This window comes from Jatropha curcas, chromosome 3 (genome assembly GCF_041381405.1).
Source record: "Jatropha curcas cultivar XTBG-Jc1 chromosome 3, XTBG_Jcur_1.0, whole genome shotgun sequence".
In the NCBI taxonomy this organism is placed as follows: Eukaryota; Viridiplantae; Streptophyta; class Magnoliopsida; order Malpighiales; family Euphorbiaceae; genus Jatropha; species Jatropha curcas.
Window position 1 is genome coordinate 1,262,576 of NC_143153.1, and position 16,081 is coordinate 1,278,656.

General features: G+C 33.6%; 4 protein-coding genes across 5 annotated transcripts; 2 read left to right on the top strand and 2 right to left on the bottom strand.

The window, feature by feature from the left end:
* The first annotated feature begins 1,042 nt into the window (after positions 1–1,042).
* LOC119371526 (very-long-chain 3-oxoacyl-CoA reductase 1) lies at positions 1,043–3,897 on the top strand. Its single transcript, XM_089719701.1, has 3 exons — positions 1,043–1,867; positions 1,999–2,068; positions 3,488–3,897. The coding sequence occupies exons 1-3, from the start codon at positions 1,230–1,232 to the stop codon at positions 3,740–3,742; spliced, it is 963 nt and encodes a 320-aa protein (XP_089575827.1). The 5' UTR covers positions 1,043–1,229; the 3' UTR covers positions 3,743–3,897.
* A 1,021-nt stretch (positions 3,898–4,918) lies between these two features.
* CIP4.1 (COP1-interacting protein 4.1) lies at positions 4,919–9,749 on the top strand. 2 transcript variants are annotated; one of them, XM_012230170.4, is made up of 6 exons: positions 4,919–5,219; positions 5,430–5,497; positions 5,592–7,002; positions 7,136–8,734; positions 9,057–9,111; positions 9,290–9,749. In XM_012230170.4, the coding sequence occupies exons 1-6, from the start codon at positions 5,090–5,092 to the stop codon at positions 9,426–9,428; spliced, it is 3,402 nt and encodes a 1,133-aa protein (XP_012085560.1). In that variant the 5' UTR covers positions 4,919–5,089; the 3' UTR covers positions 9,429–9,749. The 2 variants fall into 2 exon arrangements, with proteins under 2 accessions (XP_012085560.1, XP_020539132.1); XM_020683473.3 differs by lacking the exon at positions 4,919–5,219 and having other exon boundaries at positions 5,576–7,002.
* Positions 9,750–10,728: 979 nt separating this feature from the next.
* Positions 10,729–11,838, bottom strand: LOC105644990 (S-adenosyl-L-methionine-dependent methyltransferases superfamily protein). The gene has a single exon (XM_012230495.4). The coding sequence runs from the start codon at positions 11,685–11,687 to the stop codon at positions 10,938–10,940; it is 750 nt and encodes a 249-aa protein (XP_012085885.2). The 5' UTR covers positions 11,688–11,838; the 3' UTR covers positions 10,729–10,937.
* Positions 11,839–14,735: 2,897 nt separating this feature from the next.
* On the bottom strand, positions 14,736–15,550 carry PSBY (photosystem II BY). Its single transcript, XM_012230169.3, has one exon. It carries the CDS (start codon positions 15,435–15,437, stop codon positions 14,856–14,858), a length of 582 nt encoding a protein of 193 aa, XP_012085559.1. The 5' UTR covers positions 15,438–15,550; the 3' UTR covers positions 14,736–14,855.
* Positions 15,551–16,081: the final 531 nt, after the last annotated feature.

Genomic DNA, 16,081 nt, shown 5'->3' on the forward strand with positions numbered 1-16,081 from the left:
AAGTTTTTATTCCATTTCCCTTACTACATTAATGAGTATATCTCAAATTAGTTTAATATAAGAAAATATAATTTTTTAATCAAATACTTAAAATATATTATTAAAATAGAGAAGAAAGAAAATAATAGAGGAAAGAAAATAATGCGAAAATTTATCAATTTTCTTATTATAGATTATTGGATTTGATAATTATACCTTCATGTAATTTTGATAATTATACCTTCATTTAATTTAAGACATAAAATATAATTTTATTTATTTTGGAGTATTTGGAGAATTTAATAAAAATAAATAAAATTTTTATTTTTTCCAAATCGAAGAGAATCAAACATTTGAAAAAATAAATGAAATATTACTTTATTCAATAATTTTCATAAACAAGAGAAAATACATTTCTCTAGATAATTTTATATACTAATTTTCCTTCCCTTAGAAAAATACTTTCATCTATACAAAGCGTAGATTTTTTAAAAATCATTAATATACTTATCGAATAGAAGCAATGAAACTATAATTATGATTAAATATTAAATACTAAATAATTATTTATTTAAAATTTTACTATTCAAATTACACTTGTATATTGCATATTCCCACTTACATACCAATCAATTCAATAAAACTATTTAGATAAAATGAGAGTATATTTCTATATTTAAAAAAAAAATGATTATTTTCAAAAAGAAAAATGATAGAAAAATATTTATATACTTTGGTCACCACCTATATATCAAGCCAAGTACACAGTCAGTAATATTCTTATTTGTCTTGTATGTTTTTATTTGATTGGTTTAGTATATGAGCTCACCCATACAAAGTTGCAGGTAAACATTACCCTGGTGTAGACCGGAGAATAGGTGCCCTCATGCTCTGTTATTATGGCTGTATCAGTATAACAATTTACTTAAATGGTGGTGGTTTTCTGCTCATCTACTTCGCCATCCAGTGTACGTCTCATCTCTTTCTTGTCCTTTCAGATCTTAATAAATCACCATCTCCCACCGGTTTCTGCCTAGCTGGATCTTCTCTCTTTCAATCCTATTGCTCTCTGGTTTTCTCTATTTCTCCGCCTCTCTTTGTCTTAGTCAAATCTCACCAATTCCCACCAAACAAAGGGTGTCCATACTTTTTTTTTTCTCCTGGACCTTTGTATTTAATCCTTTTAAGCAAAACCCTTTTCTCAAATCCCTCAAGTTTTAGCAGATAGACAAGAGCATATACGCAAAGAAATGGAGGCATGTTTTATTGATAAACTCAAGGATCAGCCTTTATGGTTTCTTGTGCTGTTCTTTCTCGGTTCTTTATCACTTTTGAAGCTCTTCTTCGCTGTCCTCAAATGGGTCTATGTCAACTTCCTTAGACCCGCCAAGGATTTGAAGAAGTACGGATCGTGGGCTCTGGTAACCGGACCTACTGACGGTATTGGTAAGGCTTTCGCTTTCCAGTTGGCTCGAAAGGGTCTCAATCTGGTCTTAGTGGGTCGAAATGCCGATAAGCTCAAAGATGTTTCCGATTCTATTCTGTCTAGGTACAGTAAAGTTCAAATCAAGACCGTTGTTGTTGATTTCAGTGGCGATATTGATGATGGTGTTAAGCGGATTAAGGAGACTGTTGAAGATTTAGATGTTGGTGTCTTGATTAATAATGTTGGGGTTTCATATCCATATGCGAGGTTTTTCCATGAGCTCGATGAGGAATTGTTGAAGAATTTGATTAAGGTAAATGTGGAAGGTACTACTAAAGTAACACAAGCTGTTTTGCCCGGGATGTTGAAGAGGAAGAAAGGTGCTATAGTTAATATTGGTTCTGGTGCAGCTATTGTTATTCCTTCTGACCCTCTCTATGCAGTTTATGCTGCTACTAAAGCGTAAGCATTCTTTTACCCTTTTTTTTTTTTCTTTTTTTTTTTTTTGATTTAAGCACTTTAATCGATATTCAACTAGATTATCCTGAGTTCTTCTCCATTGTCTAAGCAGTTCTGTTTTTGCTTGCTCACAGGTATATAGACCAATTCTCTAGGTGCCTTTATGTTGAATACAAGAAGAGTGGGATTGATGTGCAGTGTCAGGTACCATTTCTTAATTCCAGAATATTAAGCTTCTTATAAGTTTATAATCCTTTTTTTTTTTTTTTTTTTTTTTTTTGAGAAAATAGCTAGTTTTTATCCTTGATTCATGGTTATGTGATTATTATCTTTTGGAATTTGGTTAGAATTGTTAAGGTGTTCTAGGTGAGAATTGCTTATATCTAATGGATAACGAGAATTTGGAAGTTGGAACAAGTGACATACTTGTACCAGTAGATAGTAATAGAGTATCTATAGTACTATGCTCATTTAATTACAACGAAGGAAATGTTATGGTTTTGTTTCATTCAAACTTACTTTGTATTTTAGAACTCAATACACTCATCTTTATTCAAATTTTAACCACTTGAAGAAACTTTTTTTGGTTTTTTCTACATTGGAAATTCAAAAGAAAGAGGGGTTATCAAAGTTGAACCCTTCACTTGTTGCAGGTTCTCCTCTATTAACCTCATAGCTCTGAAAGACACTTTTCAACTGCACAAAAAGCAGATTGATAGAAATAAAGTAGTTATTTGTCCAACGCTAGAAGCTTCTTGCCGTGATTTGAGAGCACTTTACCCTTCCTCTGTTTTCACCTAACATATATTTCTTAAGGAAAGTTGGTCCAATCAAAAACTGATTTGCTCATTAGAGTCTAAGATTGATTTATTTGGTTTTGTTAATGGCCTTCAATAATTTATGCATTGATCACTGATTAGGTAGAAGGCTATATGTATTGTTCTTTTTTAGGTCAATTTAAGAGAACAAAAGAATGCCTTCATACACACGTCACTTAACTGTGTTTCAGACTTTTTAGTTGCTTTTTGAGTGTTAGTTTGAAAGAATTGCTGTCCCTCCCAAATGCCTTATGATTGCTGGCCATATCTAACGCACTGGTTATCTAGTTTTTGATTTTCTGTCATCCGCGTTTGATGAACTAATGCAGTTTTAACAAACCAATCCACTACATGCTGAAAGGTCAATTTATTGCCACAAGCCTTTATTTGATTGTGGGATATAATGCAAAAATGTTTCATGTAATAGAAGGCATATTTATATTAATCAAAGGACACCATCTTTCTTCCCCTCTTCTGGTTCTCTTCCATAAGGTTATAGATTTCACCTCAGTTCTTCCCTTTTATACCAACTGCCTAGTGACTGAGATGGTAATTCTACATCCCTTTGTTGGTGCATACAAGTTTTTGTTTGTGGCTTGCTGATGGAGGCGGCAATTCATTGTACTTAGCCGCAGCCTGTTTATGTGTTTGAATATCAGAAGCATTTAGTTCCAACTTCTAAATTGAATTAGAATCATAGAGGATCGGGAGAAGCACAATTGTATGTGTATGCTTAGTGGATTGTATGTATTTAATTTTGTTTGCTTTAGGCTTCTTTAACCAACCAAAAAATTTCTTGATCCAGGTTCCGCTCTATGTGGCCACAAAGATGGCATCAATAAAGAGATCTTCTTTCTTCGTTCCATCAACAGATGGTTATGCCCGAGCAGGTTTGCGTTGGATAGGCTATGAACCTCGCTGCACACCTTACTGGCCTCATTCCTTTATTTGGGGTTTGTTACATGCATTGCCAGAATCTGCTGTTGATACATGGCGATTCCGCTTTTGCCTTGGCATTCGAAAGAGAGGACAACAGAAAGATTCTAGGAAGAAAGAATGAGGATTTTATGATAAATGTATTTGTTCAGGAATTGAACTTTTAGGTTGCTGATAATGTACTTGGAATTTAATATTTTCCATCATCGTCTCTCTATTTAATTAGTAAAAACCATCTTTTCTTTTTCTGTTTTCAAATACAACATCATGGTTATATCATCTTTGAACGTCTGTTCTTGTTCTTGGGGCTTTTGGTTTTCTTACGGCACTCAAGAATCCTTGCCTGCGGAAATTAGGTTCGGTCTGTGTCATGCATGGTGGTGTGTTTTTTGAAGAATTCGATTCTTTCAAACAACTTACGTGCATTTCTCGTGTCTCCAATCTCCAGGGAAACTGTCTAAAAACATCATACTAGAAGCTGCTTCATGCTTCTTGTGAGTCCTGTACTGATTGTGAACACTAGAATCTCTGGTTATATAGGATCTTGGCATGCAAATTGTCAGTGCCATTAACTCATTAATGGAGTATTATCTAAATATGAATCTAATACTAATAATTACTGCAGTAACGATAAACAAGCTTTGGACTTGCTTTTCAGCTTATGCAAAAGAAAATATTTTTTTGTAAATATGACTATTTATACCACCTCATTACAAACCAGTATAAATTTTTATTTTATTTAATATTGGAGAAAAATCTATGCTTATTGTTATGGTAGAATGAAGGGCAGTCCGCCACGCAACTCAAAAATCTTTTTAAATTGCACTTTATAAATTAGAGTAAATAAATCACTTTTTTTTTTTTTGTCACTCTAATTTTTAAAATTTTCTTTTATCCCCAAATTATCAATACTCAGTCTACAACAACGGCTACCCTTCCTTTACTGACTCGAGATCCCGATTTTTATGTTAGTGAGAAAACTTTATTAAAAAAATAAAAATATTAATTAGATCACGTCTAATCGGCGGTTAGTATTATTATTAAAATTATTATTTTATTATCATAGAAATATCAAAATTAACTATGTTTATACTTACCTCTTGAAAAATAAATTCAGTTTATCTGTTTTGTTTCCCTTAGATTGTTCAATTTTTCTGTCCATTTTTCTTATAAGGACAAAATTATCAATTTTCTCTCGCTAATAATATTATTATTATAGGCGCGGGAGAAGAAAGCACTAGGTCAAAAACTACCTTAACCGGTGTCGTTTTCGACTTGATTTTACTTTATATTATTTATATTTTATTTTCCTCTGATAACCTGAGCTGTGCCACCGTAGACATGTAAGGAAGAAAACCGCCAAAGCCTCCTCGCCGCCGCTAAAAGAGTCCCAAACAACACCGAACGCTAAACCTAAAACCCTAACCACGGTGGCTTTTTCTCTATACACAGTCTAACTACTGTCTTATCAATGGCGAAATCGACTCCAGCACTCGACCCCGATGGTACGACCTCGTATAACGCCGTGTTCGTAGACACCAACCTCGACACTCACTTGGCCACGATCGTCTCCGACTCCGATACCGTTTCCGATCTCAAGCGTAATCAATTTATCCTGCTTCAATTCATTTGAGATTTTAGCATTATAACCATTGAATACACCATGAAGTTCGGTTTATACAGTTTCTCCAAATATTTCTTTGTTTCCTATGCCATGCCTGAAATCTTTTCATCTGATTCCTGCTTTTTGAAGTGTAAAAGTTGCAATGTTTTATTTTCTCTGATGATGTGTTTATGCTTTTAACGCGCAGAGAAGATAATGCATGAACACCCACTGTGCTTTCCTCAATTTGGGGAGATAAAAATCAATGCTTTGAAGGTATAGTGTTTGTTTTCGCTTTGAAGACTGTTTTTGTTTGATTAGGCTTGTACTTGTATTTTAATAATTTTTTGATAGGGTTCCTAAACCACAGATAAAGCGCAGAGGGTGTTTTTATCATTTACCAGAATCCATTTTAGTGAAAAGTGCCTTTCGCGGTGTCAATAAAAGTTGGTTCATTAGTGTTGATGCTTCGAGTCTAAAGGAACATGAAGATAATAGGCATTTACTCAATCCTGAATCTAACAACATGGTTGCTTGCGTTGGTACAATCAGTAATTTTTCTGCTAATGGGGTTAATCTTCTTCCTGATGATCATCCCGAAAAGTTGTCCAATATTGTTGGGAACTACCACCTGAAATGGAAAGCCCCTGGAGCCAACCAGTTGGCTTTTGAAGTTGCTGACAGAGACATGGCAGAGAATTTGGAGATAGAAGTTGAACCTACAGGTGATGATCATAACAAAGTTAAACCTCTTGATGCTGATAATAGGTTGGATTATCATATACAGGAGAGAGATGAACAATATGATGACGAAAATGAAATTCGGAAAGCACCAATTGGAGGTAGAGAAATCAGCTCCAGGAATGAAGTTGGTGATGTACAGGGCAGCATACTGCCAGAAAGCAGTTTAGATACTGGCTCTCATGTGAAGAAAAAACATAATGGTAAAAAGAAAAAAAGACATGTTGTACATGACCTTGCTCTAAAAGAAATCGATGTCACATTGCCTGTATCTGATAAAGATGAACCGCAGCAAGAGATTTTGATGTCAAAAACTTCTATGAAAAATGTACATGAAATAGTTTCTCACGATACTGTGACATGTAATAAGAATATTACTGATGCCACTACAGGGGCAAGCTCTAAAGTGCAAGGGACAAGCTCTAAAGTGCAAAGGGCAAGCTCTAAAGTGCAAAGGGCAAGCTCTAAAGTGCAAAGGGCTGCTATATTGAGTGAGGGTACTGGAGAGCTAGGGAAGCATATTACGGGCAAGAATGATGAATTCGGGAAGAATAATGATGATGTGCAATATGATATGTCAATGGAAGATACTTTACAATCAGAGCCTGTGGCAAATAAAAAACGTAAAATTGAAAAGGAAAACAAAGGTGGTGAAGATTTATTGAAACAAGATGAAACTTTGATTTCCAATTCTCATGAAGAGATGCTTAAGCCTTGCACAATCTCACAGAAAAATACAAATGTAACTTTTGAAGGTCCGTCTATTGAAACTTCAGAGGCTGTGGATCCAAGTAGTAGGAAGCGGACAAGGAAAAGGAAAAAGAAATCATCAGATACTCCTAATCAAGAAATTGCTGTAGTTTCTTCTTCTGGGACAATTGCTTGTAACGAGTGTCTTGCGGACCCCAAAGATTTGGGTGAAGAACTGGTCTCCAGAAAGCATTTCCAGGCTCTAATAGATTCTGAGATTGATGCAGTCTCTCTGAAAGAAAAGCATGGGGATTCTGTCCAAGATGGAGGTAAAAGACCCTCTTCCCAAGGTGAGTGCTGTGGTTTGTGCTTGCAAATTTGAACTCTTGCTCATTTCTTATTGTGGTATTTTCTTCCTTCCTTCCCCCATTGTTCCGAAGGAAACAATAATCATGTTGCTGACGTTTGTTTGATCTTTTGTAGAATTTGATATAAACAACTCATATACTGGCATTGTGGAAAGTGTGCACCATGCCTCTGGATCAGCAATTGCATCAAACACCAAAGGCATTAGAGTTTCAAAGGATCACCATGCTAATAACATGGAAGACAATCCGAATCTGGAGGTCCAAGAATCTGATCAAGTTGAAGAAGAACGAGACTTGCTTAATTTTTCTCTTAAACCCTCAGAAAAGAACAAACCATCTGATCAAGATGAGATAGGCATGAAAAGTAGTGAAACTGTGAATCCAATAAACTCATCAAAGAAAAAAAAGAAGTCTGAAAAAACGAATGAGTTTGCAAGTGCAACACCATCCACCTCTGTTACAGAGCATACTAAAGGTTTTGTTAGCGAGTTATATCAGAATGAACCTAATAAAGCAAGCAATGGAGATCACTCTGGTGATAATATTAATAAAGAGGAAAGCATTATTCCTCCTAAGGCGGGGACCGAAGTATCTGAAATAGATACAATGAGTACTACATTTTTGGCTTCTGATAAGGAAATTGATGATGTGATTAAGAATGCAGTAGAATCAGTGCAGCAAATTGGAAAAGGACAAATGCATGCTGAAAATAGTGAAGGTAAATCAAGAAAGAAAAAAAAGAAGCAGAGGTCAGATGCAAGGAATATTCCAGAATCAGCAAAAGAAAATGAGAATTTTGGTAGTAAGGTTCCTGCACCATCTGCTGATAACACAAGGGAGGTGGATTATTTGTCTAAAGAGATGAAACAGGGTAACTTAGCAAATAAAGATTCCATAAATCAGTTAAATGAATCAAATTTGGAGGGTGAAAAAAGCACTAGGGTAGAAAATGATCCCCTTGATATTCAATCTTCCCAAAAGCGCGGGGAAATTGGTTTTTATGGTGATGTGGCCGTGAACAAAGCTCCTAAAGCAAAGGTAGTAAATGGTGAAATTAAAACCAAAAAGGAGAATAAGAAGCATGATAAACATTCTCATGGCCCTTCATCTGACTTACAGAGTTCACTAATGTTGAATGAAAACTGTGGGGTTGGAGCAAAGCCTCAAGCTGGCAACTCTAGCACTGTTGACCTTCAAGGTTCATTGTCAAATACAGAGTCTGAAAAGACCATGCTCCACTCAAACGAGGAGCCTTTGCAAGTTTCTGATAATGGAGTAAAATCTCTGCCATCAAGCAAGTCTGGTAAGCTTAATTCTGTTCCTGAAGAAGCTAGTAGATCCAGTGTTGTCAAGCCCTCTGTCATTGTTGCTCGTTCAAAGACCAAAATGGCTGAATCAAATTCTAGCTTGGGAAGTTCTAAAAATATTGGTCTCTTAAATACAAAAAGTAGCGAGCGAAAATCAAGTAAGGACCCCAATCGAATGGATGGCAGAAATACATCCACAATTAATTCTGGGGATGTTGTAAATTCCTCGCAACATAAAAAGAGCTTGATAGGATCTCCCGGTTCAATATTCAAGGATGACAGTGAGGGAGCTTCTTCAATCAAAGATGATACTTCGGATGCAAGCACCAGAACTCCATCAGATAATTCCTTGTCTTCTGACTACTCGGATGGAGAAAGCAATGCAGATTTGAACTCGTCACAGAACGGTAATCTGAAATCTGTTTTTGTAGACTTACTAGTGCCTGTTATTGTGCGACTGAATCGTTAACTTTAATCTGGTTACTTGCAGTTTTACATTGCTGTGCATCTTGAGAATAAATCATTAACTGTATATAGCAGATGCTTTCTCATTTTTGCAAACACTAGTTAAATATGTGTGCTAGGAAATGCATGTTGGTTTTTCTTCAAGCAAATCCTTGAACTCGTAGAGTATCTGGCACTAATATTATTAAAACCTCGTATCATCTATCGTGTTCTTTTGCATTGAATAATGTGCTGAGATTTCATATGTATTGAAATATGCACCAGGATCTTACAGCTGGAAAAGAAATGTGGGTGGTGGAAAAGCATTTAAAAAACCTATGTAAGTGGCTTTACCAGCAATGATTGCTAATTTGTTGCATTTACCTTCTTTATTTAGCTTCCAAACATTGGAAAACAAAAGTTTACAACGTCTTTATAAAATTGATTTCTGTAATGTTTGTCTGTTTCCATATGATCTCTCTCTGTTTCTTAACTATTAAGCCATTTTATTGAAGCAGCGATCATGGCATAACCCTGGATATGATTCTTAGAAGCTCAAGCAGCTATAAGAAGGCCAAGCTAACAGCTTCTCAAAATGCAGCGGATACTGAAAGCCAGCCTGTTGATTTCGTTCCTGACAGCCAAGGAAACACTTGATCACCCTCTCCTTTGTATTATCTGAGTCCAGGAGTTGTGTAAGCGAAGCTTCAGGCAATTCTTGAGATTTTTGTTTTGACCTTGTTGATTTTCTTGAATTCAATTCACTTTGTTGGAAAACAAACAAGTTCAAGAAGTTGGTGCTATATTGATTTTTCACATGATGGACACCAAGCAAGATGACATTCTCAAGTTTCCCTCTTTATACCATTTTAGTAAATGATAAGTAGAATTAAGCCTTTAACCTTTAAGAATTCTATTCCTGATTATTTACTTTTTGTTTGAAACATGAACTTAAAGAAAACCTGCTTTTTCTTTTTCCTTTTTTTTTTTTTTTTTTTTTTTTTTTTTTGCTTGACATTTATTAATGTATTTCTTATTGTAAATAAAACATAACATTGTGAATTATTATGGGAATTTCCTTGTCTGCTAAAGACAAAACCAATTTATTTTGCTTCCAAATTTTACTTAATCCTTAATTATTCTCTTGGCTTTGCGTTTATTTCACTTAACCTTGCTTTGGTATTGATAATATGATGAATAGGGACCGGTTAAAATTTAGAAGTGCAAACCAGCTTGTTTTATTTCCTGTTTTTATTTAATTTTACTTTGTTATTGTAAACTTTGGTTCGCAGCTGATAATCCCTATTTCTTGCAATAATAAATTTCAAAATGCCAATGATGGCTTCCATTTTATAATGATGTTGCATCCACTTCACATTATGTATACACCAACTGTGGATTGGTTGGTTTGGTTATTGTAAAAGGAAAACTGCAAACAAATTTTAAATTATTTTTTTCTAAGAATTACATTTCGATTTACCCACATAAGCTTCTAACAGTTTATCCTAAATGGGAAACACCTCTAGCTAGTTGCATCATCAACTTCTTACTCCTACACGTAATCTACGTATTTTAGCACTTTGAGGTCTCGCAAAATAACAAAACTGCTGATGAAGTTTATGAGAAAAAAGAATTATTTCAAAATTATATTCAATCTTTGCTGATATTTATATTTGTGCATCAAAATATTAATTAAAAGTTCAATATAATCATTTTCTTGTTATTAAAGATTTCTCATGTCATAAATGATTGAAGCGTAAATATATTTGAGTTTAGCAAAGAATGTAAGGTTAAGAGTTCAATTCATGAGGAAAAATAATACTTAAAGAAAAGATAACTACAAAATTCAAATTAAATTAGTCTCGTGTTAATAAAATTGTGTGACGGTACTCTATAATAAAAAAATGATTCAATATATATCAAACAAAAAAATAAATGTATTTGCATTTGTATTTATAAAGTATGTGTACATGGAAATGTGATATCATTTCATTGATTTTTTTTTTTTTTTGGTTGAAATACTTTCATTTCATTAGCAACAAATGTAAACAAACAAATAATAAGACTAGAAAAAAGTTCTCAGCTCATCAAGATTACAAAATAAAATAAAAAGAATAAACAAATAAAGAGAAAATGAAATACAGTTCATATAAAAAATAAATCAAATCAGGACCGTTGGATTACCTTTTCCTTGTGTTTCACTTTCTTTCTAAAAACGACCTCTGTATCCAAGCCGAACCCGTCAACTTTCCGGACATGAATCACCTCCGATTTCTTAAACATCCCCACCAGCGGCTTAACACTATACAAATCATTCGCCGAGTACTTATCAGAACGTCTGGAAAGAGCCACGTGTAACACGCATATCCCACCTGGTTTCAACGTCCGTTCAATCTCCGCCACGAACTTATCCGGATACAGCGCGTGATCAAACACGTTAGAAAACTCAAAATCAAAACTGTCATCGTCGAACGGTTGGTGATGGAAGTCACCTTCTATAACCAACGGCGGGTAAGGAACCAAGTCTATACCAACCGAGTCGGCCACCCCGATACGTCTCAAAGCCTCCACCTCTTGCCCGACTCGGGCTCCGATGCTCAACGCTTTAGAATGGTTGAAAAGAAGGTTTTTTTGCTTAAAATCTTGAAAGAAACTAGAAAAGACTCGAACTTTACGGTCCCAGTCTCGGGTTATCCAAATCTTCCTTAGTTTAGGATTAAGGGTTTTGTTGAGTTGACGCTGTATGTAAGAATCATAGGAGGTGTAACCGGGTCGGATTCTTAGGTCGTTGGAGGGTGGTTGGTGGGTGATTGGTTTGAGAGAAAAGAAAAAGAGAAGGAAAGAAAAAGAAAAGAGGATAGACAAAAGAAAGTACTTAAGCATAGAAGGTTTTGGTGTCATGTTTATTGTCTGCATGTTTGTTGCGGTCTATCTCTCTCTTTAAAAATCCACTTTCTTCTCCTTCTCTCGAGAATGGAGGGAAAATGCATAAACGAAAGGAAAGGAAAAATAATAAGGGTGAGCCAATCTAGGAGTTACAAGTGGAGAGTATGTGGCGTTTTACTGTGTATTATTTTCGTGATTATTATATTGTAGTTATAGTTGTAGGGCAAGGCACATAGGTATATACATGGATGTAGTATAGGGACGGGACGGCTACTTGTGTCATTGGTAAGAATAATGTAATGGAGTTGATAGCTAAATACCTTTTATAGTGGGCCATTCATTATTTGAACATTTTTTTACAATGCCTTGATTAATTGGTTCTTCATCATCAAGTGCTAGAAATGTCTATTTTAATTATTTCACCAATCCCTTATCCATATTATCATTTTGCATATATATATATATATATATATATATATATATATATGATGGTGATGGTGATGTTGATGTTGTCATGTTGATGATGATGATGAATGGCTTCCCTCCGTTGGATGTAGGTGCGAGCAAACTCTGGATTCATTTCAAACCGAACCGAAGTAAAGCAAAAATGTAAACTGAATTTTTGGACAATGGGTTGAACCAAACTGAAATTGGTGTCTGAACAAATTGAATAAAATTGAATCAGTCGGTTTTTACAATATCATTTTGGTTTTTAGCTTAACTGGTGAATTTGTATGAAACCTACTTGAACCAAATAGAAAATTTGGTTGAAATTGAATAAATCAACAAACTAAATCTCCCTTGACTAGCTGACCCGATCGAATCAAAATGAGTCGGCTTCATTTGTAGTTCGATTCGGTCAGTGGTTTTGTTTACCCCTATTTCAAACACAAAGGTTTAAATCCAAGTTTATGCATATTATTACATTAGCTCTATTTAGTATGAATGAACTCAAAATCTATAATTTATTTATAAATGAATTTTTAGATAGAATTCACTAGTAAATGAATTTTGTATATTTAAAATAAATTCAAAAATGAAAAATTCATTTGATTTTATTTTGAAAATAACCTCGGTGAAGTAACTTTAGAAGATTAGGATGGTGGAGAGTTATATAAAAAAGCTTTATACTATTTAAATTTGTAAAATTCATTTAGAAATTTCACATTTTTAGTAGAATTTGGTTTAGTTATATTTAAATCTACGTTTTTTTTTATTAAATTCTCCATTTTTTTTATAGTAAATGCAAAATTTTGAATTTATAAAAGAATGTATAAAATTTTATGGAATTCATTTATTTAAGAAAATGGTAAATTTAATATTAATTTAATATAAGGATAATAATGATGTTGATTTTGATTTTAGTCTTTAAAGAAGGGTAGCCTATCTGGAATCCATGTGCTTATTCAATTGAAATCTTGGCAGTGGCTGTGCTTATTCTAAGGTTGGCTGGCAAAAACTTGAAATAATATTTTCCTTTGATAATTTGGTTGAGCTGTTAGGAAATTAGGATAGAAGCGTGTGATTAATTAAATTATGGAATATGAATATGCCAAATTGCTTGGAGTTGAGAGACAACGTAATTAAAAAATGTAAGAAACAACTATGCTATAATTAGTTCACGGAACGGGCTATTAAACAAGACAAAATTAAATTAATTTTTATTGTTAGAAATTTGGACATCATTAAACTATTGATTTTGTTTTTTTTTTTTTAAATAAAGAAAGTAATTAATTAAAAAGTTTAACCTAGTTGACTCAATTGATAACATGAATTTGCTCTTTATTTTATGAATCAAGTTTGACTTCTACCAATAACGTTTAAGAAATGTTAAATACCTAAAAAAAAAAAAATCTGAATTTTTACGTTTTTATTAAATTTAGCCGGTAGTTTAGTTTTGTCAATTACTACCTCCATATTTATTTTTCTTTGCCAATTAAGACCTTTGCTCAGACTCTATTAGCTTTGTTGCTTATTTGCTCGTTAATTAGTTATGATATACCAACTCACACTTATAGTGTCAATTTTTTTTTTTTTTTGTCGTTCATCCTTGCTTTTAGAATCTCAAAATTAGAGAATTGCATTGCCAAGATAATTTCTCTCTCATCCCACAGCCGCCACAAAGAACTTTGTATGGTTTTACAACGAACGGAGTTTTCATGAACTTTCAACGAGCAATTTGCATTGTCGAAAACCCCAAAGTCCGTCAAATAAATTTCTTCGATTCTAAAACTACATTGCTCTACTGCATCCAATCAGATTCTGGAAACATGCTGAAATTGATAATAAAAAAGTGAAATTCAATTAGTAAATAATGTAAATTAAATTGAGGTACTTTATGTAAAACAAAAGTAGGCTAATTAAGTTATATGTAGTTTACTTTTTCTGAGAAATAGTTTATTTTATGATTTGGAAAGGAAAAAAACTTCAGAAGTGAAAACAAAGCATCTATAACATGGTTTGAATTGGAATGGATTGGGATCTGCACAGTAAAAGTCAAATGACCAAAACACTAGATCCCTCCTCGTTTGGAAAAATTAAAATGATAAAGTATGAAGATTTAAGTGCCAAAGCAAAGATTAAATTGTACTTCATATATAAAATAAACCAATACTCAGTCAATCCCTCGATTTGATAAAGAAAATCAGCAATTATTAAAAAATTTATTTTCTTATAGGGTATTGAATTAATTATTCAATTCAAATCAAATCATAAAAAAATTATTTGATTAAATTGAATCATATACAATTTGAATGAGGATCTTTTCAAGTAGTTTCAAAAATAAATTCAGTGATGGAAATTCACTTGCCTTCAAATGGCCATATATATTTTCTTATTCATTCTTCTAAGGAAATTAAAGGTTCATAATTTCATATTACATTATATTCACATAGTGAGCAAAAATCATTCAATTCTCTCAACAATCCTACCCCATATAATTTAAAATTAACATAAATGGGAGCATTTCACAGATCTAATTAATACAAAATTACAAAATTACACATTAGATAAATATTAATAGTTCTTACACTTGAACATCTAATTAATTAAGCGGTATGGAAAATGGAAGAAAAAAAATTAATTGAAAGCAAAGAGAATTTCATTAACACAAAGGTGCACTTACAAGTAAAATTTTTACCATTACACCTTCCCCAACAAAACCCATTTTATACATAAATATTAACCCTAATTAATTAATTATTCAGACCTCATCCTGTTGAGTTGGTTCAAAGCCGGTTGCAAAATATTGTAAAGAACCCAAAGAATTGCAGGAGCAACAACAAACAGCAGAAGCTGACCCCTATTGTCATTTGTTGCATCAGCAATCATAGCAAACTCATTGGCTGATGCTTCTGGTGTTATCATAAACCCTGATGCAGCCAATCCACCAATTCCAAGCCCTATAATAACTCCCTTCGTCTCTTTCATCCTGTTTAGTTGATTAAGTGCTGGTTGCAGAATGTTGAATAAAACCCAAGCTATGGCTGGTATTATTGGAAGTAAAAGAGCTAGTCCACGATTATCACCTTCTGCTATTTCTGCAATTTGTTGAGCAGCCATAGCTGGATCAGATAAACTCAAGCTTGAAAAGAAAGCTCCAGCTATGGCAGAACTTGCAAGAACTGGTTTTGACATGGTTAGACCTTTGGGTAGGTCTTGGATAGGAAGAAGTGAAATGGGTTTTGTTGGTTGTTTTGTAGGGTTAATGTTTTTGTTTGAGCTAATGCTCAAATAACATTTTGCATTGAGTATTGCCATTGTTGCCATTGTTGCTGCCATTGATAGAAGTTCTCGATTCTTGGCTTTGCTGGGTTAGCTCTCTTACTACCTTTACTTTGAGTTTTTTTGTGTGATTTTGCTGAGACAAGTGAAGTAAAGCTAAAGTTAGAGAAATAAGGTCCAATTGAATTTGTTTTCTAGATTTTTCTCTTATCCACTGAGTGGAAATGGTAAGATAAGGACCTCATATTTCATGCCCCACTCTATTTTCTTATCTCTTCCTTTTAAGTGGGTTCTATGATCAGCTAAGGTCTAAAGACCACATATTTGTCTGAAGAAACTATTAAGACTTCGGTTTAGGATTCTTAATCTCATAGGATTAATGTTAATTGTTAGTGTACAAATGGATTGTAAAACTGGGCTTTGTTCATGGCACTTGGGCTTTCTAGCCCTAGCCCAAGCCCAATTGAAACAAAATTTGTAAGCTTTGTTGGTAAATAGAGGCAAAGGCCCAACATTCCTATTTGGGGTTTTGCCAATTCCTCCAAGAAAAGAAAATTTTACTTAAGTTATAATTTTCCATTACACTTAAATTCATGTTATTTTAATTTTTTTTTATTTTTTATTTCTAAAAAATTATAATTTGATTGTGTTTTTATTCATGGTAATCATTAATTATAAAAAATTTTGATTTCTCAAAATTT

What these genes read in the sequence shown, in the direction of transcription:
- LOC105644990 (XM_012230495.4), bottom strand. Translation starts at nt 11,687, where the DNA reads ATGCAGACAATAAACATGACACCAAAACCTTCTATGCTTAAGTACTTT.
- LOC119371526 (XM_089719701.1), top strand. Translation starts at nt 1,230, where the DNA reads ATGGAGGCATGTTTTATTGATAAACTCAAGGATCAGCCTTTATGGTTT. An exon ending in GTTTATGCTGCTACTAAAGC is followed by an intron (nt 1,868 to 1,998) that starts GTAAGCATTCTT and finishes GCTTGCTCACAG; the next exon opens with GTATATAGACCAATTCTCTA. An exon ending in GGATTGATGTGCAGTGTCAG is followed by an intron (nt 2,069 to 3,487) that starts GTACCATTTCTT and finishes TTCTTGATCCAG; the next exon opens with GTTCCGCTCTATGTGGCCAC.
- CIP4.1 (XM_012230170.4), top strand. Translation starts at nt 5,090, where the DNA reads ATGGCGAAATCGACTCCAGCACTCGACCCCGATGGTACGACCTCGTAT. An exon ending in TACCGTTTCCGATCTCAAGC is followed by an intron (nt 5,220 to 5,429) that starts GTAATCAATTTA and finishes TTTAACGCGCAG; the next exon opens with AGAAGATAATGCATGAACAC. An exon ending in TAAAAGACCCTCTTCCCAAG is followed by an intron (nt 7,003 to 7,135) that starts GTGAGTGCTGTG and finishes GATCTTTTGTAG; the next exon opens with AATTTGATATAAACAACTCA.
- PSBY (XM_012230169.3), bottom strand. Translation starts at nt 15,437, where the DNA reads ATGGCAGCAACAATGGCAACAATGGCAATACTCAATGCAAAATGTTAT.